Source organism: Eptesicus fuscus, chromosome 21, assembly GCF_027574615.1.
Source record: "Eptesicus fuscus isolate TK198812 chromosome 21, DD_ASM_mEF_20220401, whole genome shotgun sequence".
NCBI lineage: Eukaryota > Metazoa > Chordata > Mammalia > Chiroptera > Vespertilionidae > Eptesicus > Eptesicus fuscus.
Genome location: NC_072493.1, coordinates 5,998,051 through 6,025,396, shown reverse-complemented (window position 1 = coordinate 6,025,396; position 27,346 = coordinate 5,998,051). Strand labels below are relative to the sequence as shown.

Below are 27,346 nucleotides of genomic sequence, written 5' to 3'. Positions count from 1 at the left end.
TCCCTCTGAAAGGAGCTGTTAGAAATGTCTCCGTTAAGGATGTGGCTCGTGTTAAATTTCTGGGAGACTTTGCTGCTGTAGATCCAGGGAACTCAGTGCGGTTTTCTGGAGACAAGAATCTGACGGCCCAGGGGCTGGAGGACCCGGACCCACTAGCACTAAAAGGTGTGCTCTAGCGCGCCCTCTGCAGGCTGCCCTCGGAACAACAGTTCTCAGGTACCTGCTGCTTCAAAATCCAGCACTTGATCAGGTAAGTCTCTGCTCCTGTGTCATTCGAGGCAGGTCTCTTCCGATGGTCACCCTGGGGCCAGCGGGCCAGTGTGCAGCAGGCCTGGACATGCTGGCCTTAGAAACCTTAGTTCCCAGACCAGGCCCCTTGAGTGTGACCCCTCCCCACGCCCACGTCTTCTGCCGAAAACAAGTCTACCTGGACAAAAACCCTCAAAGGCTGTGAAACTTGCTTGGCTAATTAGCAACTCACAGCAACGCCTCCAGCGGAAACCGCTGCCCTGAGAGGGCGTGGGAACAGCACCGTCAGGTTAGAAGGGAGGAAGGCAAAAGGACTGTTTGCTTTGGGTAACAGTGTACTCCTGTTTATCGCTCCCTAAGCCGGTTAAACGTGTGCCTTCACTTCTCTCCACAGCGGAACGTGGCTGCATTCTCCTCTCCCACACACGCACCAGTCTCCAGGCCCCCGCTTCAAACCCGAGGTGTGGGCGTCAGGAGGGAGATGGCAGAGGTCAGCACAGGCAGAATGGGAGAGGGGGGAGGGGGGTAGAGACTTTAAAGGCACATTCAAACCCGCCCCTGTGGCTCCGTGATTGACCATCAACCCATGAACTAAGAGGTCACCGGTTCGATACCCAGTCAAAACACATGCCCGGGCTGTGGGCTCAATCCCCTGTAGGGGGCATGCAGGAGGCAGCCAACTGACGTTTCTTTTTATTATTGTTATTATATTTTATTTTATTGTTAGTTCTCACCTGAGGATATTTTTCCACTGATTTTTAGAGAGAGTGGAAGGGAGAGAGCGAGACAGAGAAACATCGAGGTGAGAAAAACACATCTATTGGTTGTCTCCTGCGTGCGGCCCGACCAGGGATGGGGACTGAACTTGCAACCAAGGTACATGCCCTTGACCGGGATCGAACCCGGGACCCTTCAGTCCGAGGGCTGATGCTCTATCCACTGAGCCAAACCGACGAGGGACAGCCAATTGATGTTACTCTATTCCACTCCCTCTCTCTCTAAAATCAATAAAAATATATAAGCGCATTCCAATTGACCCTGTGCTCTTTCGGCCACGACGGTCAGTATATTTCCAAATCTCAAAGACTATCAAAGGTGCAGGTTTCCATTCTCCAAAGGGCGCACAAGGTAAAACACGTTAGAGGATCCCGCCCTAAATCACGTGGCTGCACACAGAGCGGGTCGGACAGTAAGGACAATGTGGCCCAGCCCCGGGGAATCGGAGCGGCAGGACTTCCCGTGCCGAGGGAGATCCGCAGACTGCCGGCCCCTGCACGAGTCCGAGTCCCCGAATCAGGCCGTGCTCCGCAGTCCCATCCGCCACGTGCACGTAGCTCTCCTACCCACGGACAGCACGCCACATGCGCCCCTGAAAGCGGGTGCACCTGACGAGTGGACACAGCACTTCACACCAGCGGGCTCCTCCGGCAGCCACAGTCCTGCCCACGGGAAGGCGCCGGCCGGAACCTCTCTGACACAGTTCGTGGCATCCGTCTGAGCCAAAGGCCGGGGTACCTACACCTCCAGGCGTCACCACGGGCCTCCGTCACGGCTGGGCCCAGGGAGCAGTGGCGTCCGGTCCAGGATTAGGGGCAAGTGGGAAATTTCCTGAGCCTGTTGGCAGCCGTCACCACGTGGAAGTGTTTCTTGAGACAAGGAGAGAGAAAAGAGGAAAGAAGCGTATTTAGACTCGTTGATTTAAGGAAAACAATGAAAGGACTTACGCAAGTGAGGCACGTGGGCTCTTTAAAACTGATCACCGAAAACAAGATTCCAGCGACGTAAAGGAGAACGGTCACATGACTTTCAGGGGCCAACTGGAGCAAGGAGGAAATGAGATCACGGGCTATCCCCAAAACGGAGCCCACCAGGGGCCATGAAATCAAGTGGGTTGCGGACCAGAACTTTTGGAGTGAAACCAAACGTCAGAGGAAACGCCGGAGCACGTCCGTCTGGGAAGCAAATGTGACCTTCGTTTCGGGTGTGAGGACGGGACTGCTCGCTCCTTCCCGGGGTTACCGTGCTTTCTTTCTGTTTTTGTTTATTTGTTTGTTTTTTGTTTTGTTTTTAAAGATATTTTTATTGATTTCAGGGAGGAAGGGAGAGGGAAAGAGAGATAGAAACATCAATGATGAGGATCATTGATCGGCTGCCTCCTGCACGCCCCCCACTGGGGCTCAAGCCCGCAACCTGGGCCTGTGCCCTGACTGGGAAGCGAACCCTGACCCCCTGGTTCATAGGTCGATGCTCAACCACGGAGTCACGCCAGCCAGGCTGTTTTTGTGTTTTTGTGTTTTTGTTTTTTTTAACAAGGATCTGAGTTGGTATCAAACTGTTGGAAAGCCCCTGTCCTGCACAACAGAGGTTTCTAAGAGATTTCACGTCCTGGTACCAAAGAGCTCTGTTGTCAACAAAGTCACCAAACTTTGGTTGGAGCTTTCCCGCCCCCCGTGACACGTGGCGGAATCCGGGGCCTCCGCTGCCGTGTGCTCTGAGCACTGTGCTCCGGCCTCCTTCTGTCACCTCCGGTGCCCACGTACTGCGGACTCAACGCCACTCCTATGCCCAGTCATTGGGGTCTCTGGCATTTCTTTCCCGAAACAAACCGTTTGGACGTAAGAGGGTTGTTGTTGTTTTTCGTTAAACAATCTTTCTATTTTGAGTCCATATGGACCTGGAGCCCGGCCGGTGTGGCGCAGTGGTTGAGCCCCAACCTATGAACCAGGAGGTCACGGTTCAACTCCCAGTCAGGGCACAGGCTCGGGCTGTGGGCTCCATCCCTAGCGTGGGGCGTGCAGGAGGCAGCGAGCAATGGTTCTCTCTCGTCATTGATGTTTCTAGCCTCTCTCCCTTCCTCTCTGAAATCAATAAAAATATTTTTTTAAAAAAAGAGGCAGAGGAAAGGCACCTTCCACTTGCGCTGAGCCAGGTACTTCTGCAGCAGGAGCTGGGACCTGAGGCGCACTTGGGCCCGGGACGCCTTGGCGGGCAGGTCGCTCAGCCACGCGTGTTTCAGGCACTGGGTGGCGCTCATCCTGCAGCTGCGGAAGCAAACAGCATCAGCGGTCAGCGGTCAGCGGGTGCTGTCACGTCAGGAGGCCTCACGCGTGCACGGGCCACTAAGGTACCTCTTCTCCTTGACCAGCAGCTGGGACACGAAGTCCTTGGCGTCCTCCGACAGCCCCTCGAAGGTGTCCGCCTCGAAGTCCCAGCAGCAGTTCACGATGAAATTCATGGTCTCGGCGTCCGTTTCCCCGAGGAACGGCGACAGGCCGCTGAGTCTGCGAGGAGAGAGGGGACCGTGGGTACGCGGAGGCCACGTCTGCCCACACGGCAACGGAACAGAGACGGTCCTGTGAGGTTCACGCAGAACCAGCCGGAACCAGCTGGATCTGAGAGGCGCCACAGAGAAACAGCCCGTCGCTCCGGCGCAGAGGGGAGGTCAGGGGGCGCCGAGGGAGGCCTGGGACATGGAGGCCACAAGCATGTGCGAACACATGCACTCAGCTCAGCTCGGGTCCCTCACCCTGAAGTGGGGAGCAGGCCGGGCCCGCCCAATGCGTCCTCTCACCACGTGCGTGTTGGTTTAACTGAAGCAGCTCAGCATCTCCCTTGACCGGCCGGGAGGCTCAGGGGCTGAACATGGACCCAGGAACCAAGAGGTCCCCAGTTGGATTCCTGGTTGGGGCACATGCCCGGGTTTCGGGGCTCGATCCCCAGTGGGGGGCCTGCAGGAGGCAGCTAATCGATGATGTTTCTCTCTCTCTATCCTTCTCCCTTCCCCTCTCTCTAAAAATGAATAAAAACATATTTGAAAAGAATAAATAGCGCTAGCCGGTTTGGCTCAGTGGATAGAGCATCAGCCTGGGGACTGAAGGGTCTCGGGTTCTATTCCAGTCAAGGGCACATGTCCAGGTTGCGGCTCAATCCCCAGTAGGGGGCATGCAGGAGGCAGCTGATGAATGATTCTCATCATTGATGTTTCTCTCTCTTCCTCCCCCTTCCCCTCTGAAGTCAATAAAAAAATATATATATATTTTTTTAAGTAAAAATAAATAAACAGCTTAGCATGTCTCTGAGACAGCCAGAGGGGTTCAGATGCTCCCCAGGCCTCGGGAGCAAAGGCAGAGAGACAGGGCACTCCCATGGGCCGGCCTGGGGCCTCAAACGTCCCTGCCCGGCACAGCACACAGTGTGCGGACACAGTCCTAGTCCTGCCATAATGATGACACCGGAGCAAAGCATGACTCCCTGGGCCAGGAACCGGCCGAGGGGAGTCCCACAGAGGAGGCTGTTTAGTCTGAGACCGATCTCCCAGCCCAGCCCGACCCTGCCTGGGAGCACTGGGAGGGGTGGGTCAGAGGTACAGCCGAGGGTCCCGCCCCGCCTCCCTCACTGCACTCCTGCCCAACTACACAGTCTTCCTGCATTTTCTTGGGAGAGAGCTTTCAACCCAGTGTATCCAGAAGTTTCAGGAATTCAGGCCCCTGGGATCAGCCCACAAGCCATAACTGATACAAGTTGGTGAATAGCCCTGGCCAGTGATCTCAGTGGTTAGAGCACCCGCCCACACACCAAAGGGTTGCAGGTTCCATTCCTGGCCAAGGGCACATATCTGGGTTACAGGTTCGATTCTGGCCTTGGCCCTGGTCTGGACCAATCAATGTTGTCTCTCTCACATTGATGTCTCTCTCCCCCTCTCTCCCTCCCTCCCTCCCTCCTTCCCTCTCTTTCTCTCTAAAAATCAATGGAAAAAAATATCCTTGGGTGAGGATTAACAACAACAACAACAATAGCCCTGGCTGGTTTGGCAAGGAGATAGAGCATCGGCCTGCGGACTGAAGGGTCCCAGATTCGATTCCAGCCAAGGGCACGTGCCTGGGTTGTGGGCTCGATCCCCAGTAGGGGTGTGCAGGAGGCAGCCAATCAATGATTCTCTCCTATCATTGATGTTTCTATCTCTCTCTCTCCCTCTCCCTTCCTCTCTGAAATCAGTAAAGAAATATATTTAAAACAACAACAAAAACAACTAAAAAAATAAAAAGAGTTGGTGAATAATTACCCCCACCCCTGGATGGAATAACTCTGAGGAAGTGTGTACATCAAGCATGTCAAACTCTCAGCCCGCGGGCCACATGCCTCGTTTATTTGGCCCGTGTTAGCCTTTGAGTTTGACATGCTTGGTGTGCATGACAGGTGCCTCCTCAGGGAGGAGCGTGGCCACGGGGAACATAACCCGCTCACGGCTGCCTCCCTCCTGCCTCCCACTCCCCCGGCGTCTCCTGCACACGCCTCCCGGTGCCGACTCACCCGAGCTTCTGCTGCCTCTGAGGACACCGTGCTAGGACAGGCCCTCCGCCCCCCCCCCGCCCCGTCCCCCCGCACTCACAGCATGTAGGTGATGACGCCCACACTCCACATGTCCGTGGGGAATGAGACGAACTCGTAGTTGACAACTTCGGGGGCCAGGAACTCGGGCGTGCCAAAGTTCACCTTCAGCTTCTCCCGCGGCTTGTACCTGGGATGGGGGGAGAGGAGGTGGGGTCCGCTCAGGTAGATGCGGAGGCTGTGGGCCAGGCATTGCCGGACCCCACATGCCCCACTCGCGGGTTTTCCTAGGGAAGCCTCACTCCCCAGGCCCAGCCTCAGGCTTTCCTGGGTCCCCAGAGAGAACCGGAAACCACAGGCCCCCCCACCCCACCCCCGGCTCTAGGCCTTCGCCAGGCAAGAGGAGAGAAGATGAATTCAGCAGGCAGCCAGGCTGGGTGGGGGCTGAGTGGGGGCTGGGTGGGGGCTGGCTCTATGCTGGGTGCGCTATGGCTGGACCAGGTGCCTTTGTCGTGTGGGTTTATGGGGGGGGGGATGGCAGGGGGTCTATGGGAAACCTGTTTCTGCCCCTCAATCTTTCTGTGATGTTAAAACTGCTCTAAAAAGTAAAGTGTCAATTTAAAAAAAATGTAAAAATCAAAAATTGGCTGAGTTGTGGGTACCCATGCCCAAGAGATCAGAAAGAGTCCCAGCGGGTTCTAAGTGCCCACATACACCCTTACCTTCTGGCCAGCCCGAAGTCAATGATCTTTATTTGGTGTCCTGTCTGGTTGACACACAGGATGTTCTCCGGCTGGGAGAGAAAGGGAAGTCTGCTTAGGGCCAATCACCAGCTAAGAAGGTCGGCAGCTCCCTCACTTATTTGTCAAGAGGCCTCAGCTTCCCAGGCTCCCAGGGAAATGAATGGCTCAGGGCAGCCCTACAGGGAGGGAAGGAAGGAAGGAAGGAAGGAAGGAAGGAAGGAAGGAAGGAAGGAAAGGGAGGGAGGGAGAAAAGAAGGGTAATGGGTGGATACATGATGGATGGGTAGATGGGTGGATGGATGGGTGGATGGATGGATGGATGGATGATGGATAAATAGATGGTAGATGGATGAATGGATGGGTAATGGGTGGATAGATGGATGGATGGGTGGATGGATGATGGGATGGATGGATGGATGATGGATAGATAGATGATGGATGGATGAATGGATGGGTGATGGGTGGATAGATGGATGAATGGATGATGGATGATGGATGGAAGGACGGATGATGGATAAATAGATGGGTAGATGGATGAATGGATGGATGGATGATGGATGGATGAATGGATAGATGATGGATGATGGATAGACAGATAATGGATGATGGGTGATGGATGGATGGATGGATGGATGGATGGATGGATGGATGATGGATGATGGATGGATGGATGGATGGATGGATGGATGATGGATGGATGGATGATGGATGATGGATGGATGGATGATGGATGATGGATGGATGGATAGATGGATGGATGATGGATGATGGATAGATAGATAATGGATGATGGATGGATGATGGATGATGGATGATGGATGATGGATGATGGATGGATGGATGATGGATGATACAACTAGGAATGGCAAGGAGCCAGGAATGAAAGCCAGGTGAAAGCTCTCAGAGCTGAGGGAGCAGCAGAGGTGTGGGAACCCGGGGCCCACCCACCACGCCCAGGTGGAGCCTGACCTTGAGGTCCAGGTGCAGGATGTAGTGCTGATGGAGGTAGTGCACGCCCTCACAGATCTGCTTGGTGAACAAGATCACATCCAGTTCGGTCAGGTGGTACTTCTCATCCGTGATCCGGTCAAAGAGTTCTCCCCCGTCCACGCTGCCAGGGCAAAGGGAGAGGCGGGCACCGGGCTGAGCGAGGCTCTCAGAGACCTCGCCTGCCCTCAGCACCAACCCAAGGGGTGAGCCCGAGGGTGCCCTGTCATCTGGGTCTCGTGGGGACCTCTGCTCTGGCCCCGCCCCAGCCCAGGGTGCAGGTGTAAAAGGAAGTGGTGGCCACGGGGGAGCGGGGTTTCCTCCGTGTGGACAATCGGGCTCACAATCGGGCTTACAATAGGGGGACCATTACCGAAGGCCACAGGCCACGGCTGTGAACTCATCTGCCTACAGGGGCCCATGAGTGGCTCCAGGCGAGAACCCCAAATGGGCAAACCAGCCCCCTTTCCAGCTGGAGGTCAGGCCCAGCGGCACTGGATCTGCAAGAACAGCCAGAGCCCTGGACAGTGTGGCTCAGGTGGTTGGGCACTGTCCCTTGCACCCAAAGGTCGCCGGTTCAATTCCCGGTCAGGGCACGTGCTCGGGTTGTGGGCTTCATCCCCAATAAGAGTGTGCAGGAGGCAGCTGATCGATGTCTCTCATGTCGATGTTTCTCTCTCTCTTTTCCTCCCTCTCTCTCCAAAATCAATTTTTAAAAGAAAAGCTGTATACCTAGGTTTTAGTGTGAAATTTCCCAATTTCCAACCAAATCAAAATTACTAAAACCTGTGCCGGCCAAACTGCCATACATCACAGGTTGAGTCAGGCTCACGGGCCGCTGCTGTGTGACAAATGGCCTTGTCCTCCACGCCCCGGACTGGAGGTCAAGCAGAGGAGGTGACGACGTGTCTGGGTGTCCCAGGCCGGGGGGTGGGGGAGGTATGGGGGCAGCGTTGCCCAGACGCCCTGCTCCAGGCCCAGCGCCGAGCCGGGCTGCCAGCGCCGCCGCAGACTCACCACTCCATGACCAGCGTGCAGCTGTGCTTGCTCTCGAAGGCGTCGTAGAGCTGGATCAGGTTCACGTGGCTCAGCTGGTTCATGATGGCGACCTCGTTCTTCACGTCCTCCTTACGGAGCGGAGGGGAGGGGAGTTCCCAAAAACAGGTCAGGGAGAGGGGCCAGCGGCACCTCCCAGGGCACATACATGGGCACACGTGTGCCCACCCCACACCCTGCTTCCTGCTCTCACAACAGGCCTCCTCCACTCACCACCCAACCGGGTGCTTACAATAGGGGGGACCTTTATCAGACCCGCCCATTTCACAGGCAGGGAGCCTGAGGCCCAGGAGGAAAGCTGGAAGTCCAGGAGGACCCTGTCGCCTCAGGTGCCAGGTGAGCCGCAAACTGGGGTGTGGGAGTCGTGGAAAAGAGGCAGGCCCAGCCACAGGGGCGCAGGGGCTGAGCGTCGACCTATGACCAGGAGGTCACGGTTCCATTCCTGGTCAGGGCACAGGCCCGGGTTGTGGGCTGGATCCCCAGTGTGGGGCGTGCAGGAGGCAGCCGATCCATGATTCTCTCTCATCATGGATGTTTCTCTCTCTCTCTCCCTCTCCCTTCCTCTCTGACATCAATAAATGTATATGGGGGCGGCGGGGCGTGGAGGAAGGGACAAAGGAGCCAGGAAAGGCGAGGGTTTCCTGCTCAGCAGGAGGGGGCTGGGCAGCGGGGGCCCAGGGAGGAGAAGGACGTGCTGAGCCCTGAGCCTGGGCCAGAGGCCGCCTGGCCGGGGGGGCGCTCACCCGATCCTTGTTGCTCTTCACTTTGATGACCTTGGCTGCCAGCGCCAGGCCCGTGGACCGCTCCGTGCACCTGTGGACCTGGCCGAACCGGCCCCTGCAGACCACACAGGGGCTGAGCGCCCGCGGGCCATCCTGTGCCCCCGCCCCCGTTTTCTGGTCCCACCCTCCTCCACACACACCCAGGGGTACCCGTGTCATCATGCCCACTCCACATGGGCTCCCTAAAACCTAGACCAGAACTGCTTCACCCCGCACCCCAGGCCGCCCTGCACCCCAGGGAGCACCCCCTCCCCACACCACCGCCGGCTTCACTGGAGGACTTCCTTCTTCCCCCCCATGGGGCCCTCCCGCCGCCTCCAGTCACGGTCCCCCTCTCCGTCCCGCACTCCAGGGGCTCCTCACCCCTCCCTGGGGACTGTGCCTCTCCCAGCCTAGACCCACCCGTCCCCCTGTTCCCGCCATCAACGCGTCCTCAGCGCAGAGCCCACCTACCCGCCCAGGACCTCGTGCTGGCACACGGCATAGCCCGCCGCGGCCGTGGCCTCCTTCAGGCTCACCACCCGGTGCTCGAATGGGGCGGGCGGGGCCGGGCTGTCATCTGCTCAGGAGACAATAGCCTGTGAGCCCTCAGGGCCCCCTCCTCATGGCTGCTCACCAGCCCCGGGACCCCGCAGGATCCCCCCCGGACGCTGCAGGGAGGCCCCAGGAGGAGGCGCTCCAAACCCACTCACGTGGGGCACCTGCCCGGCTTACCCAGAACCAGGCCGCCAGCCTCGGCTCCCTGGGGCGGACTTCCAGCCTCGGCTGCACCCAGGCCCCCGGGGGTGCAGTCCCTCCCGGGCTCCGGGCCGCCTGCTCCTGGGCCGGTGTCCTGCTGCAGGCCCGGGGCCCCAGCGTCCTCTCCCGAGCCCCCGCTGGCCCCGCTCGGTCCCAGGGCGGCTCCGGCTGCAGATCCCGGCTTGTCCTCGGCCTCTGCTCCCCCGTTGCTGCTCCGCGCGGGCAGCGGGGGGCAGGCGCCGGCTCCTTCGGGGCCCTGTTCTCCCGACTCGGTCCCCGGGGCCTGGGGACAGCCCCCGTGCGCAGGCGGGTCCCGCTCCCCGGGCTGGGCAGCTGCAGGGGCCTCCGCGGGGGGCGCGGCACTGAGGCTGCCCCCTCGCACCGCCCGCAGCTCCCCGGGCGTGTCCGTCTCCTGCACGTGGACGGAGAGCCTGGCGGGGAGAGACAGCCCTGAGGAGGCCACCGGCACTGCCGTCCCGTGGTCACCCCACCCGGGGGACAGGGGGACTCAGAGGCGCTGCCGGTCAGACACTGGACCTCGACGCCAGGGCCGGTCCCACTCCGTCCAGACTGGCCGGGAGCCTCCACAGGGCAGCCACTGCCAGCCAGCCCCACCCCGAGGACTCGCTCACCCCTCCGCACCCCCTCCGAGCTCACTCACCCCTCCGCGCCTGCACCAGCAGCTCCACTCACCTTGGATGCGTGTCCTCGCCACGGTGAGCTGCCCTGTCCCGGGCAGGCTGGCCTGAGGTCAGCGTCACATTCTCCTCTGTGGGCAGAGCATCAGGTCCGCTGGACAATGGCCCTTGTCCTGCGCCTGGTGCCGCCTCCTGGCTGGTCTTGGGGGTCTCGCCAGGCGCCCCGGGAGCTGTGGCGTCTGCTTCTGTGGGCGGCAGGTGTCCAGGGGGCGCCTGGTCAGGGCCGGGGACCCCGCCTCCCTGCTCCGGCTGGGCCTCTGGCTGGGCCAGGACGTCAGATCCCATCCCCGAAGCACCGACCGGGGGCAGCCTTGCTGCCGTCCCCTCCGGCAGGTCAGCCTTCCGGCTCTCTACAGGGAAATGGGGTGAGAAAGCAACCCCATTGGGGAGTCTGTCCCCAAGACAAGGCAGGGACCTGCCTGCGCGGCTGCGGGGGCCTCCGGGGGGCCTGAGAGTGAGCAAAGCCAGGTGTACAGTGTGACTGTTTCATCTAAGATGTGTGTGTGTGTGCGTGCATGTGCGTATACATGTGCGTGTGTGTGCGTGGTTGTAACCACTTACAATGTGGTCTTAGGAGACCAGACCTCCAGGGAAAATAAAAATAAAGTAAAAACTTCATAGACACGGTGACATGTGGGGGAGGAAGCCAGACAAGCTTGACTTCTCTTTGTACCTTGTTTTGTCAACTGGACTTTGGAACCATGTAAATATTATGCAAAATTATAAAAGAAAGTAAGTTAATTAAAGCAATCCATAAATGCTAAAGCAACATGAAAAATGAACCGGAGCATCAAGTTGGTGCGAGAGAGGCACTTTCCTAGTGACCACAACAGCGACTGGCTGTCCGTCTCACGGGGACACGTGAAGGACGGAAAGAACTGGGGAGCCCGGCCGGCATGGCTCCGTGGCTGAGCGTTGACCTATGAACCAGGAGGTCAGGGTTTGATTTTGGTCCGGGCACAGGCCTGGGTTGCAGGCTCGATCCCAGTGGGGGGCGTGCAGGAGGCAGCCGGTCCATGATTCTCTCTCATTGATGTTTCTCTTTATATTTTTATTTAAAAATAAACAACGGGGCGAGTCCGCTGGCAGGTGCTCGGGAGTCACGGGCATCCCGGTGCTGGTGAAGGTGTGAGTCTGAAGATGCAGGTGGGGGACCAGGAGGCAGCGACGGCCCACCTGCCCGGGCACTCACCTTCCCGAGGCCCCCGGAGCTCGGCCTGCACGCCCCGGCTGCTCAGCGCACGCTGCGGCTTGGCTCCCGCCTCCTCCTCTCGCTCTTTGTTCTGAAAGAACCACCACGAACACTGTCATCGTCAGCATCGCTCAGGCCACAGACAGGCGCTGCGCACCAGCCACGTGCTGGAGCCACGAGCACGCGCGCCGGCTCAGCCACACCAGAGGGTGGAGGCTGCTTCGCCACTTCAGGCGAGAGGACCTTCAGGCATCCTCAGTCCCCTTTTCTTAAAAAGTTTGTTTTTATTGATTTCAGAGAGGAAGGGAGAGGGAGAGAGAGAGACAGAAACATCCATGATGAGAGAGACTCATCGATCAGCTGCCTTCTGCACGCCCCACACTGGGGATCGAGCCCACAGTCCGGGCATGTGCCCTGATCAGGAATGGAACCGTGACCTCCTGGTTCATAGGTCAACGCTCACCCACTGAGCCACCCGGCCGGGTCCTAGGTACCCTTCTTCATGAGTCCCTGTCAGGGCAGGCCCAGGCCCTGATAGAGGATGACACAGAGTGGACCTCAAAACGCTCAGAGCAGGGATGGAAAATAAGTTTAAATTCAACATGTCAACTCGGACCAGCCGCTCATGGCTAGTGGTGTTGTTTGGGTTGGATCCTAAGTCAGCTGAACCCATGCTTGCAGGGGGCGTGCCTTGACCAGTGACTACGCCTGCCTGGGAGCCGGGCAGGCGAACCCCATGGTCCCCCTCTCCGGTACAGCAGTGCGGCCAGGGGCACGGGCTCGTGGACTCTTAAACACCCCCCTTCGCCACTCTGCCAAGATCCCTAACTTCTCTGCACCTCGCTTTCCTCGTCTGGAGAATGGGGAGAACATTAGCTACGCACAGAGCTCAGTCCAGGGGAGGCGGGGTGAGACCATCTGTGGGGCACTGAGAGGGTGCCCAGCACAGGGTAGGCGCTCAGAGCCCCGGTGGTGGTGCCCTGCCTGAGACACAGTGCAGTCCGGGCCCCAGGAGCGCGGCCTGTGAGGACACCCGGAGCCCAGCGCCAGCGAGCGGCCTTAACGCTGAGCCGTCCGCAGGAGCCCCGCGGAGTGCGGTCAGCAGTTCATTCACAGATGTGCCTGCCCGGCGTGGCTCAGTGGTCGGCCTAGGACCCAGGAGGTCACGGTCCGATTCCCAATCAGGGCACAGGCCCGGGTTGCAGGCTCGGTCCCCAGTGTGGGGCGTGCAGGAGGCAGCCGATCCATGATTCTCTCTCACTATTGATGTTTCTCTCTCCCTCCCGCTCCCTTCCTCTCTGAAATCGATTTTAAAAACTCTGGCTGCTGTCCTCAGGGTCACCACCAGCATCATCACTGTGACCCGGGAACTGTCCTGCCAGCCCGTCGCTGGGGGAGCTGGAGGCCTTATCGCAGGCGCCTCCTGGCAGCCCCCACCTGCCTGGCGCCCGCCCCCTCCCCCCGCCCCGGGGGTGACAGGGACTAGGACAGACTGTCCTTTGGCAGACCTCGCTGCCCAGATTGTCCTCTCCCTCCCTCTTCCCTCTGTTGTTGGTGCAGGCAGGCGCGCGCGCGCACACACACACACACACACACACACACACACACACACACACTTAGGTTTTGTCTTCAGGGCTCAGCTTTCTGGTCCCTGCCTTGTGTGGTGTGTGCAGAGAAAGGAGAAGAGGCCCAGCACCCGCCAGAGGCCTGCCGTCTCTGAACAGCTCCGCCAGGACTTGGCCCAGCCCCGCTGAGCTGGACATGTCTGAGCCTCCCCCCACCCCCCCCCTCCCCCACCCCGCCCCCCCCCCCCCCCACATCCCACATGGCCCAAGGAGGACCCGGGCGAAGTCATGGCCCCAATAAAAAATTTAACAGCTAGCCCGGGCAAACCAGCGTGGCTCAGTGGTTGAGCATCGACCTATGAACCAGGAGGTCACGGTTCGATTCTGGTCAGGGCACATGCCCGGGTTGCAGGCTCCATCCCCAGTGTGGGGCGTGCAGGAGGCATGATTCTCTCTCATCATTGATGTTTCTCTCTCTCCCTCTCCCTTCCTCTCTGAAATCATTAAAAACATATTTTAAAAATAAACAAACAAATAACACAGATGCATGCTACACCCTGCTCTCCTCGGACGCACAGATGGGGGACCCTAGAACGCCTCCGTTCCGCGGCAGTTTCAGCGCCAACAAAGCGTTCGCAGGCTGGGGCCGGGTCTCAGCGCCGCACGCCTGTCTCCTGTCCCCGGCACCTCCTGCGCGACCAGCCCTGGCCCAGGGCACAGAGGGGCATGGAGGCCTCCTGGCGGGGCTGCGGGGAGCTGACCGCCGGCTGGGAGGGCAGCCCCAGTCCTGCAGGTAGCCCCCGGATGCATGTGACACACAAGGACAGAAGACAGCCGGTCAGAGCCGAGCAGACGAGACGCGTGAGGACTCGGGGAAGAGAAAGCTCCCTGCCCTCCCCCGCCCAGAAATGCCTGTGCACCCGCAACGCACAGGACGGCTCACTTCACGGATCCGCAACGAATATTCTGTGCTCCTACAGAATAATCAGAGGAAGGCAAAGGTGAGACGGGAAAGGGGAAGGATGGGGCGGGCCGCTCACAGGACAGTGCAAAAGGCCCCAAATCCAGAAGATGCGCCTAGAAAAGAAATGCGAGTTAGCCCTAACTGGTTTGGCTCGGTGGATAGAGCATCGGCCTGCGGACTGAGGGTCCCAGGTTTGATTCTGGTCAAGGGCATGTACCTTTGTTGCGGGCACATCCCCAGTAAGGGGTGTACAGGAGGCAGCTGATGGATGTTTCTCTCTCATCGATGTTCCTAACTCTCTATCCCTCTTCCTTCCTCTCTGTAAAAAATCAATAAAATATTTTAAAAAAAAGAAAAAAAAGAAATGCGAGTTAGAACTACAGTGAGATACAGCGTTCTGCCTGTTTTTGGTTGTTTGACATGTTCCCGAATGAAGAGCTTCCATTTCTTTATGAATTAAAGAAAAAATGCTCGCCGAAACCGGTTTGGCTCAGTGGATAGAGCGTCGGCCTTCGGACTCAAGGGTCCCGGGTTCGATTCCGGTCAAGGGCATATACCTTGGTTGCGGGCACATCCCCAGTAGGGGGTGTGCAAGAGGCAGCTGATTGATGTTTCTCTCTCATCGATATTTCTAACTCTCTATCCCTCTCTCTTCCTCTCTGTAAAAAATCAATAAAATATATTTAAAAAAATAAAAATAAATGCTTGCTTTATGAAGCATATGACCAATTGCCTTATTTGGAGCTTGACTTGAACTGTAAGGAAAAAAGAGCCTGAGATGGGCTGGGGCTGCGTGGAAAGGTGAGGGGGTTGGGAGGTACAGATGCGCAGACACAGAAGTCACGGGTGCAAAGTACCGTACGCACAGGGAACAGACTCAGCAATGCTGCAGTGACTGTGTGATAACTAGGATGCCACGCGGATACTAGACGTGTGAGGGGGCCCGTTCGTAAGTCATATAAATGTCTACCCACTACGCTTTGCACCCGAATCTAACGTGAAATAATTCTGAATGTGAGCTGTACTTGAAAAACAAAATTAAAAAACAAAACAAACCAGCCCAGCCGGTGTGGCTCAGTGGTGGAGCAATGACCTATGAACCAAGAGGTCACAGTTCGATTCCCGGTCAATTTAAAAAATAGTTTTAAAAAGAGTGTAAGACGGTCAAGAAAATGTGAACACTGATGATGTGAACACTGGTGATATTAAGTTACTTCTTAGGTCTAATAACAAGTAAAAGAATCCTTTTCTTTTGGATAAAAAAATATTGAAATATTTATAGAAAAAACAATCCAATACATCCAAGTTGCTTCAAAATACTCTGGAAAGAGGCAGACAGGTGGGGACCATTGGCCTCCAGTCATGGGGCTCACTGAGGTCATTCTCATCTCTATTTTATAAATGCTTGAAACGTTTAGTACCAACATGTTAAAACACACACGCGCGCACACACACGCACACGCACACGCACAGTGTGATTCCATTTTCGTTCACCAGACGGGCCATGAGCTCCGTCAGCAGCAGGCACCCCCCTGTGTCATGGCAGCCGTACATTAGAACCCTCCTCTGAAGTCGGCGTGGCTTTGCGGGTTCTACAAAGTCACCCTCTGGCTTAGCATCGCCACTTCCAGGCGGTGCGTCCGACAGACAGACGCACGCCTGGAGGGACAGTCACGGCATCGTTTTCCCAACAGCTAGAGAGGAGGGGCGGGGTGAGCCGCGACGGTGTGGCCGAGCGAACAACGCTGATGGACGGAGACTCCCCGACCAGTGCAGCCGCTGCAACTTACGGACAAAGCGAGGGAGCTCTCTGCGTGTTACTATGAAACCACGCCCCACATCTATGAAGCAAAAAGCAATGGAGGCCAGCACAGGTGGGTAACAGCTGAGTTAAAACCAGACCACGGGGTGGTGTGCCCCCCAGGGTGCTTCTAGAGAGCCGGCTCTTTCTGGAAGGATGTAGGAGACCGGCACCTCTGCTTGGAGGCAGGGCTTGTCCTGGGCCTGGGGGACGGGGCAGGAGGGGGGCTGCTCTCCACAGCCTAGGGATGGTTTGCACCCTGTGCACGTATTAGATGAATTCTCATTTAAAGCTGAGGTTGGTCCCCGGCCGGCCTGGCTCAGGGGCTGAGCATTGACCTAGGAACCAGGAGGTCACAGTTCGATTCCTGGTCACGGCACATGCCCGGGTTGTGGGCTCCATCCCCAGTGTGGGGCGTGCAGGAGGCAGCCGGTCCATGATTCTTATCATTGATAGTTCTTTCTCTCTCCCTCTCTCTTCTTCTCTGAAATCAATACTACATATTTTAAAATAAAATAAAATAAAATAAAGCTGAGGGTGGATATCAGTGGCGAGAGCAAGCCAAGCTCCCCTGCAGGCCGCACTCTCGGCCGGTGCTGACAGGAGGGGGCCGGGGTGAAGGCCACACTGGGGGGAAGGGTCAGCTGGGATAGCTCCGGCCAGGCTGGGGATGAGGAAGGGAGGCCCGAGCTCCTGAGACCCCAGCTCATCTGTAGCCAGAGGCTGGTGGGTACCAGCAGGGATCCGAGGCGGGGCTCCAGGCCCCGGAGTGTTGCTAAGCAGCTGCCCCTTTGCTGTTCCCAAACAGAGCGTTGCCTGTACACACCGCGCGTGGGCGCATGCACACACGCACGCGCGCACACACACACACACACACACACATACACACACACACACACACACACACACACGCACACACCCCAGCCAAACTTCCATTAGCCCAGGCTCGATTACGCAACCTTGGGAAGCGGGGCTCCCAGAGATGCCGCCTTCCACCCCCAGGCTCCGGCTGCCGCCCGCCAGGCGGTGTGCCCTGGGTCCCTGTCAACACCTCCCGGAGGCAGCTGCACTCTCGCCCACTCGGGGACAGGGCACAAGGTTGCGGACAGGAAGGGAGGGGGCTGTTTTCTGAATGGGGCCCTGTCGGGTAGACGGGCCACTCCCCACGGCCGCCCCCGGGGGACACAGAGGAGCAAAGAGGTCACAGCATGTCCAGGGAGCGTCAGGGTCCCCGCTCCCTCAGGGCCTGGGTGTCCCCTGGAGCTGCCCACGGCCTAGAGCTCACCCAGCTCTGCCTCTCCCCCTCCCCGTCTGAACCCGCCCATGACCTTTACGCTCCGGCTCTCCTTTTCCTCATCAACTTGTCACACAGGAGGCACAAGAGGGGACAAGAGGCCCAGCTGGAGTGGCTCAGTGGGTGAGCTTCGACCTAGGAACCAGGAGGTCATGGTGGATTCCCAGTCAGGGCACAGGCCCGGGTTGCGGGCTCCATCCCCAGTGTGGGGCATGCAGGAGACAACCAGTTCATGGTTCTCTCTCATCATCGATGTTTCTATCTCTCTCCCTCTCCCTTGCTCTCTGAAATCAATAAAAATAGATTTTAAAAAAGAAGAAGGGACAAAAGGCTCGGCTCTCCTAAGTGTAACCATCTGGCCGGCCTCCCCACCAGCCCTGGGCGGCCCCTCCAGCCAGGTCCTGGGACAGGGACGCGGTCACCAACCTCCGAGGGGCCGGGGGCCAGGCGCCCTCGCCTCCAGGGCACGCTGCCTTGCAGGATGAAGTCCACCACCGTGGAGTTCTGGAACACGGCGCCCACCAGGGCGATGGCCCGGTCCACGGCCGCCACCACCCGGAACAAGGACTCGAGTCGGGCGCCGTGCTGGGCCGCATCCTGCCGCACGGCCCGCACCAGGTCCAGGACCTCGGGCCACCCGGCCTGCGCGTCCCGCGGAGGGGCAGGGTCCCCCGGCGGGGCAGGGCCAGCCCCCGTGGGGCCCGGGCCCCCGGAGGCCTCCAGCCGGTGCAGGCCCTGCTCCAGGTGGTCCAGGCCCCGGCACACGCCCTGCAGCTTCTCCGCAACGTCTTCCTGGGAATGCAGGAGCTTGTCCACCTTCTCGTTGAGCGCGCTCAGCTTCCGGTCCAGGCTGGACAGGCAGGCCTTGCCTGCCGCCACCGGCAGCCCCCGGGCCCCCACTCCCTCCTTGGAGGCCCCCGACATCCTGGCGCGGGCTTGATGGGGCGAGCAGGGGGCGCACGCAGGGCCCGGCCTTCACTGGGGCCGTGGTGTTTGGAAGGTCATGGTTCCGGTCGCTAATAGCTGCCGCCGTGCCCAGCGCCCCGCACAGCGATCCCAGGTCGTCACGCACCCGGGACCTGCGGGCTCTCTTTGAGGCCTCGCTTATCTCCCACTCTGCCGGGAGGGAGCCGCGAGGGGCAGGCGGGTCTGGCCCCGGCCCCTCTCCGGGGGCCCCTCTGACATCACGGCAGCACTGAACATTCCTCCCTGAGAGGGTGCTGACGGGCAGACATCTGAAGAATCTGCCCATGGCAGGCGGGAGCTCGTGTGGCTGAAACCGAAGGTTAGCAGGAGGGGACCTCTTGCTGGACTCCGAGAGGGGCCTCAGGAGTCCCAGGGCCGTGGGGTCCCGCCCACCACACACACACAGATGCACAATGAAAAGCAAGACCGAGAACAAATGCGAGGCCGCCCTGGCGTGTGCCAGGATGGAACAGGCGAAGCTTCCGCAAATTAAACACAAAACCTGGGCCCTGGCTGGTAGTTCAGTAAGTGAGAGCGTTGTCCCGATACGCCAAGGCTGCGGGTTCGATCCTGGGTGAGGGCACACACAAGAATCAACCAATGGCCCGGTTGGTGTGGCTCAGTGGCTGAACATTGACCTAGGAACCAGGTCACAGTTCGATTCCCGGTCAGAGCACATGCCCGGGTTGCAGGCTCCATCCCCAGTGTGGAGCGTGTAGGAGGCAGCCAATCCATGATTCTCTCTCATCATGGATGTTTCTCTCTCTCCCTCTCCCTTCTTCTCTGAAATCAATTAAAAAATAATAAAATGGAAAAAGAATCAACCAATGAATGCATCGATAAGTGGAATAACAAATTGATGTTTCTCTCTCCCTTCCTCTCTCTCTCTCTCAAATAAAAACATTGACTAATTACAGAAACCTTGGTCTCCTGCTTTGCAGATGTCCCCAGCAGTGTCAGGCTGCCGGGGGTGAGTCCCACAGCAGGCCCTCCGTCACTCGGCACTTGTATCTAAAAATAGAAGTGCGGCTTCAATGGCCTCGGCTATCCTCGCCAAGTGCTCTCTGCAGGTCGTGTTCCTCCCAGGACCCTCTGGGGGCACATTTGCCAGCGAGGCCTGCTCCCCCGACAGCAACTCCCCTGAAACCGATAGGGTCAGGCCCTAGTGACCCAGAGGCCTGGTTTCCTGTGGTCTCCAAGCGTCTGTCTGGGCCTCACAGCCCTTGTTCCCAATGGAACTTGGACGGAGCGGCATTGCATAAAGCCGACGCAAGCAAATGCTCAGGTCGACATCAGGTGGGGACGCTGGGGGTGCCCCCGAGTCCCCAGGCCGCTGGGGGGCCGCTCGCCTTCTCCGTTTCCTTCCAGGCCCTCAGAGGGAGAGAGGGAGACCAGAGGGATGGTGCCCCAGGCTCTCAGCCGCCCCAGGAGAGCTCAGCTGGTGAGCACGGGGCAGCCGATCCATTCCTGAAAACCACAGGCTGACCTCGGTTTGCCGTGGGCTGGGTCAGCCCCCACTGAACCCCGAGACTCTTCGCTGGCCTGTCTGGTGACAGCCAGCTTTCCCTGAGACCTCAGGTGGGGTAAGAGGGAAACAGAAATACAAGGTTGAGGGGTTCATTCCAGAGCGGCGGCCCCTGCTCCCCCACCTGGGTGTGGCAAGGAGGACCCCACCCTCCCTGGGGGTGAGAGGACTGTTTCAGGAGGGACGTGCTGGCTCTTCGGGTCCGTCTGATCATCCCCAACCGAGCTCAGCCTCACCTCCGCCGCCTTTATGCAGCTCTAGCACACGGGGTAACGGCTGTCTCCCCGAAATGAGAGGGGAAATCCCGTGTCAGAGCACTGACTTAGGCATGACAGCAGACTCCCATCTGACAGCAGCTGGATGCTGGTGGGCAGGTTCGATGCAAAGTTTAAGCCCTGGCCAGTGTGGCTCAGTGGATAGAGCGTCGGCCCTTGGACTGAAGGGTCCTGGGTTTTCGTCTCGTCAAGGGCACGTGCCTCGGTTGCAGGTTCCCCGGCCCTGGTCGGGGTGGGTGCAGGAAGCAACCAATCGATGTGCTTCACATCGATGTTTCTCTCTGTCTCTCCCCCTGCCTTCTACTCTCTCTAAAAGTCAATGGGAAGCCCTAACTGGTTTGGCTCAGTGGATAGAGCGTTGGCCTGCGGACTGAAGGGTCCCAGAGCGTCGGTCTACAGACTGAAGGGCCCCAGGTTCAATTCCAGTCAAGGGCATGTACCTTGGTTGCGGGCACATCCCCAGTAGGGAGTGTGCAGGAGGCAGCTGATCGATGTTTCTCTCTCATCCATGTTTCTAACTCTCCCTCTCCCTTCCTCTCTGTAAAAATTCAATAAAATATATTTTTAAATAAATAAATAAATAAAAATAAAAATCAAATGGAAAATATCCTTGGTGAGAATTTAAAAACATACATAAAAAAGTAAGAAATCGATCCAATAAAATAGAAAGCATGTCCCCTTCGGGCCCTGAGGACACTGTCCCGCGGGGGAGCACAGAGCGAAGAAGAGCTGACGGGTGCCCAGGTGGGGGAGGCTGTGCGGCCCGTGAGGAGCTGCGGGGAGGCCGTGCTCCTGCAAAGCGAGGACCTGACCCAACGAGACCCTGAGCCCAGGGAGCAGCGGCGTCCGCCTCGGTCCGAGCTGCACAGGAGGATGGAGAGCCCGCAAAAGGGAGGCCTTGGGGAGAAAACGGTCCCCGATGGAACGGATTAAAGACACGCGGTAAAACGTGGAGGGCGCCTGGCGTCACACGGTCTGGGCTCCACTCCTGCCCCTGCCAGTGCTGGGGGCGGACCCGTGGGCTGTCTGGCCTCAGAGTCCGGCTTCCTGGCTGAAACCCGAGACTAACAATGCCTCCGCGGCGTGGCGACTGGACGGTTACGTGAGGAGGGTAACGAGGACCTGGAACGTACTTGGCACAGAGCGAGTGCTCAGATTCAGCCACCGGGGGGATGCAGGCCAATGGGCAAAGCGGAGCAAAAGGAATCAGAGACTCCGAGAAATCCCAGTGCTTCCGAGAAAGAGTGAAAATGGAGTGCATATCTTTCCCAGTGGTAACGTTCACACAGTGATATTATGCCATACGAAGGTAACTGTTGTCCCTGGCCTGTGTTGCTCAGTGGATAGAGCGCCGGCCTACAGACTGAAGGGTCCCGGGTTTGATTCCCGGTCAGGGCACATGCCCGGGGTGCAGGCTCAATCCCCAGTGTGGGGCATGAAGGAGGCAGCGATGGACTCATCATTGATGTTTCTACCTCTCTTCCTCTCCCCCTCTCCCTCCCTCTGAAATCAATAAAAATAATCAAAAAGAAAAAGAAAGCAACTGTAGAGATCAAAACTGGCCTCCCCCACCCACCCTACCCACCCCACACCAGAGAGCCAGCCAACAGGATGTGTCAGTCACCTCGGTGTAGGTTGGGGCAGGAGAGAGAGGGCCATCCCCCTCCCCCCAGGCTTACTCTGCTTCCCAGGCACCTGGCCCAGGCCGCCTTCCCTGCAGGCCCCTGCCCACCCAGGCCGCCTTCCCTGCAGGCCCCTGCCCACCCAGGCCGCCTTCCCTGCAGGCCCCTGCCCAGGCCACCTTCCCTGCAGGCACCGTTAGCTGAGGTGCACGTGGAACGGAGGAAAGGACCCCATAGGTGACCAGAGCCCCAGCCAGCCTCGCAGGGTCCAGACCAAACAACACAGGGCAGCTCCACTGGCCTGGTCTGCACAGGACCTCCTTCAGGAGTCGGGAAGGGCCCACGCTCACCAACCCGCCTGGACCCTGCTGAGTCTGTGGTCCCGAGGCCGCAGGTCTGGGGACCAGCTGTCACGGCTCCCTTAGTTCCCTGGCCATAACAACTGCTCCTCGGCTCCCACTTCAAAGCAGACGGGCCAGAGGCTGCCTTACCGCAAATATCTGGGTGTAACCTGACGCCCGCGGCTGGCCCCTGGCGCCCGGGCCGCGCAGTGCCGGAGGCGGGCACAGCGTCCTCATCCTGCCGCTGCGGGACTCTGCCAACTCCGTGTTTACTCCCCTGGAGATGCCCGGCCGCCCGCCCGCGCAGAGAGTGAGGTGGGCTGGACGGCAGGGACATCTCTCTAGAACTCAGGCAGCTTCGATAAGCCTGGCATTTCCGCTTATCTGACTCTGCCCCCGGCCCCGAGGCGCCCGAGCGTCACTTGTTATCAGCTCTGCTGGCTGTCTCTCTCCGAGGGCCTACTTCCTGCATCACTTTGGAGTGTCCAGCTGGGAAACAAACCCCGTGTGGTCCCAGGAGGGGAAGAAGGAAGGAGGGGAGGAGGGGAGGAGTGGGAGCCTGAGGGCCGAGCTGACCGGAGTTCAGACCCCAGAGGCCTGGTGCGGGGCCCAGGGGATGCGCTGGGATCTGGGAATCGCTGCTGCAGGTGGACCTGGGGCAGACGGAGGCCTGACCAGCAACACAGTGGGGGGCAGGGGGAGGAAGCTCTTCCTCATGGGGGCTGCTTGCACCCAACCTGGGAGCCTAGTCTCAGGAATTTTTTTAAATATTTTTTGTATTGATTTCAGAGAGGAAGGAAGAAGGAGAGAAATAGAAATATCAATGATGAGAGAGAATCATGGACCGACTGCCTCCTGCACGCCCCCTACCAGGGATCGAGCCCACAACCCGGGCCTGTGACCTGACCGGGAATCGAACCCTGACCTCCTGGTTCAAGGTTGACGCTCTGCCACTGAGCCGCACCGGCCAGACAAGAGGTCTTGATGTCACATCTGAAGAACGGGTTGGTGGGACCTGTGGTCTGGGAGAGGATGGGGCTGAGCTGGGTGGTGAAGAGCCAGGGGCGGGGAAAGAGGAGGTAGACAAGAGAGCAGGGTCTGGATCGGGAGAGGTACAAGAGCGAGGCGAGAAGGAAGGGTTGGCAGCCCTGTGGCGGGACAGACTGGCCACTGGGAGTGGGGAGGAGAAGCGGCATCCCGGTGGGGCGTCCAGGGCTCCCGCACTTTGCAGACACCCAGTCACACAGTGACAACTCCTTCAGGGTGTGGAGGGCGGTGAAGAAATTGGAGAACCTTTTGGCAAAGAGGGAGGACTTCCTGGAGGAAGTGAGACTTGAGCTGAGCCTGCAAGGAGGGGTGTGCTGTGGGAAGCCACGGCAAGGGCGGTTGTATAAGGACACAGGGAGCCAAGCCCCTCATGGAGCCCGGCAGAGACGGGCCCCGGGTCGCTGCAGGCCCAGTGGTCCAGCAGGCGGGACCCAGAGAGAGAGAGAGAGAGAGAGAGAGAGAGAGAGAGAGGATGGGGAAATCCAGGCAGAGACCTGCGGAGCCAAAGCAGCAGAAGGGGACGGCAGCCCTGCAGAACGTCCTGAGTGGGAGTGAGAGGACGAAGCTCACATTTGAGATGGATGAAGTGGTGCCTGCGGTGCAGGGCACTGACCTGCAGGGTCACCGAGTCCCTTCGGGAGGCTGGAGGCGTGTCCTGCTCCGGGTGGTGCACACACCTCTGCGGTGTTGGACTCAGCAGCTGCTCGGTCAGTGCCCTGGACTGCCCATCAGTTATGCCTCAACCAGGTTGTTGGCATGAAGAACAGGAGGGGGTAGCCCTAGCCGGTGTGGCTCAGTGGATAGAGCACCGGCCTGTGGAATGAAAGTTCCCAGGTTCAATTCCAGTCAATGACACATGCCCAGGTTATGGGCTCAATTCCCAGTGTGGGACGTGCAGGAGGCAGCTGGTCCATGCTTCTCTCTCATCATTGATGTTTCTATCTCCCTCTCCCTCTCCCTTCCTCTCTGAAATCAATAAAAACGTATTTTTAAAAATTGCCATAACCGGTTTGGCTCAGTGGATAGAGCGTCGGCCTGCGGACTGAAGGGTCCCAGGTTCGATTCCGGTAAAGGGCATGTACCTTGGTTGCGGGCACATCCCCAGTAGGGGGTGTGCAGGAGGCAGCTGACCGATGTTTCTAACTCTCTATCCCTCTCCCTTCCTCTCTGTAAAAAATCAATAAAATATATTTTAAAAAATAATAACAGGAGGGGTGAATCTGACGGCAGGTACAAATGGAGGGGCAAGCCCATTTCTCCTCCACACAGAAGCAGAAACCAACAAGTGTTTACCAGTCCTGGGGGGCACTGTTGCCAAAACACAGGGGCGCTAAGGAGGCGGAGGCATCTGAGAGAAGGACTCTCGGAAAGTTCTTTTACAAGCGCCGGCCCTCATTCCACCACCTCCCCTGCCCGCAGCAGAAGGGGGTCCCCCCACACAACAGCTGGCCAGAGACCCTAAGGATCTGTGACATTCTTCCTAGGCCCACAGGGGAAGACCTCACCCCCAAAGCAGGTGGAGAAACAAATGCACACAATAGAATCCCATTTTTGTTTAAAATATACAGATGCCGGTACGGCTAAGTCTGCACGAGAGAATTGCAGGTGATCTTTATTTTCTATGTTTCATTTATTTATTTTTAAATGCTTTTTATTGATTTTTTAGAGAGAGAGGAAGTGAAAGAGATAAACATGGATGAGAAACATCATCGATTGGCTGCAACCTGCACCCCCCCACACACAAACACAGGATCAAGCCCGCAACCCGGGCATGTGCCCTGACCGGGAATGGAACCGGTGGCTTTTTGGTTCCTGGGTCGATGCTCAACCGCTGAGCTACACTGGCCGGTCTTCTATGTTTTTCACTTATACACTTATTTTAATTTTTAAAAATGTGTATTCCTTCCATTATCAAACAAGTTTGTTTCTCTGTAACGGTCACCATTCCCCTGGACCCACAGGAATTTTCCAGGCAGCATGCACCCAAGAGGTTGTATGCACCAAGAGCAGGAACAGGCTCCTTCGGGACCCCGGCTCACAGACATCTGACCACCTTCTCAGGACGGCCGAGCTCAACTGCTTGCTTAGCCTTAAAGGAACAGAACACAGAACTCGGACGCCTCAGAACAGCAAACCCCAGGGGTTTGAAACCAAAGGGCTCCTCTTTGCACTTGGTTCTAAAGTAGACTTCACCCCCGTCCAGCTGCAAAGCAAATCTGCCCGACTCCACATGCAGCTCGGAAACTTCCCGGTGGGGTTCACTGGGGAATATTTTAGAGCAAAGTCAGCAAACATCTGGGGACGCCCCTCCACCTCAGCGCTCTCTGATGACCTAAAGCACCTCACTGCTCACAGCAGCCCGTTGCTCACCAGAGCAGTCGGTTTGAAAACAGTTCCCAACCCTGGCTTACACACGCGACTCCCCCAAACCCGCACAGGACCGAAGGCAGATCCATGCCCGGAAAAGGGTCCGCTGTCACTGTGGTTTGGTTTTGGCCAGACTCTAAAATGGTTTTCCGGCCGGTCTGCATGCCCCTCGTGCACCTGCTGACCCCCCGCCCCCCGCCACATACACACACACACACACACACACACACACACACACGCACGCGCACGGAACATTTAGCATGTGCACTTACATACCACCTTCTATCCATGGATCCCAGAAATCCTTTCACAGGTCCCCAGGGAGATGTGCAAATGTCACCCCCATCTTATACAGATCCGCTCACACGGGGGCGTTTGGTGGCTCGTCAGCAGATACAGCCCAAGACAAAGCCCGTGCGGCCGCCCTCTGCTCTTCCTGCCTCCCCTTCTGCGCGGACCTGCCTTTGCGCTTCTGGCTGGTGCTGTTTTAAACCCTGCACCAGACCATTGTCTCCCTGGTGATGGAGGTGGCGCTCTATTTCCTGCCCTGCAGCTGGCCCGGGGCCTGGCTACACCGCATTTAGCCACAAGTGCATCAGCCCTGCGTGAGCGGGACAGCCTGGCTGCTTGGAAACCCTAAGTGGCATGTGTCAGCTAGCTAGGCCAAGAGCCACTCCAGGCCACGCAGCTAACACCGCCATTACTAGCCCAGAGCTACCCACAAGCTTAGCGATGACGTCTCTGGGAGCTGGGTGGACGAATGCAAGTCAAAGGCCAACTCCTTGGCCCCCAGCTCAGCTGCGGGGAGCGCAGCCCTTAGCCACCTGCTCTTCTCCCGGAAGTGACGCAGCTAGCAATTGGGTGGACAGCCTTGCTGACTGCTAATACGTTTACACGTCTGTGCCCACATTACTGGCTTTCGGGCTGTCTACTTGGTTAATTTAGATAGGATCAACTGTTTCTTAATATGTTTTTATTGATTTCAGAGAGAGGAAGGGAAAGGGGAAGAAAGAAACATCAATGATGACAGAGAATCATGGACCGGCTGCCTCCTGCAGGCCCCACACTGGGGATCGAGCCCGCAACCCAGGCATGTGCCCTGACCGGGAATCAGGGCATGACCTCCTGGTTCGTAGGTCGACGCTCGACCACTGAGCCACGCCGGCCGGGCGGACCACCTTTTTGACATGCTGCTTTGTGAGCTTTAACTTGGCCAATCACCTTGGGTAACTTTCTATCCCCCCCTGGTTTACATTTTAGTTTGCAGTTTGTTTGTTTTTCTAAAAAGGCAAAATCTACTACTTTTCTGTTTCATTGGCCCTTAGCACACGTCCCACCCAAACTGAGAAACCTTGGTCCCCTCTGTAAAGCATCTCAGCGGGTACCACTTAGAGATCTCGTTGGGGGTGTGTGTGTGGGGGGGGGGGGACAGCTGGTCCGATTAGACAAGGCAAATTCCCTGCGTAGGCCACGCTTCTGCGTTTGCATCTTCATAAGGAGCATGTTTTCATTATTACTTGTATGCTTTTTAAGCAATAAAATTTATATCACTGGAAATATGTCTAGTTCTTTTGCTAGAAATGCTCCTGGTGGGGTAACAATCAGTAAACGTGTGTTGTTCCTGACCCTTTTATTAATGAACTAACGTGCTCTCTGCTTTATCCTCTGTATGAAAGGCACATAAGTACCCAAAGGAGCGAAGCCAGCCTGGAGGAGAACAGGGAAGTGAATGCCAAGCAGGGTGAGGCTGACGTGGACCTGAAAGCCCAGAGGCTGATGGGAGAGAGTTAGCAGAGACAGGACACC

General features: G+C 57.9%; 1 protein-coding gene across 1 annotated transcript; it reads right to left on the bottom strand.

Annotated features, from left to right (window-relative positions):
• Positions 1-981: 981 nt before the first annotated feature.
• Positions 982-18,321, bottom strand: MYLK3 (myosin light chain kinase 3). Its single transcript, XM_028127015.2, has 13 exons — positions 17,824-18,321; positions 11,774-11,864; positions 10,577-10,931; positions 9,860-10,314; positions 9,599-9,704; positions 9,107-9,200; positions 8,325-8,434; positions 7,290-7,431; positions 6,300-6,370; positions 5,639-5,767; positions 3,378-3,530; positions 3,158-3,290; positions 982-1,895 (listed from the first exon to the last, which is right to left on the bottom strand). Exons 1-13 carry the CDS (start codon positions 18,319-18,321, stop codon positions 1,836-1,838), a joined length of 2,397 nt encoding a protein of 798 aa, XP_027982816.2. The 3' UTR covers positions 982-1,835.
• Between the last annotated feature and the right edge of the window lie 9,025 nt (positions 18,322-27,346).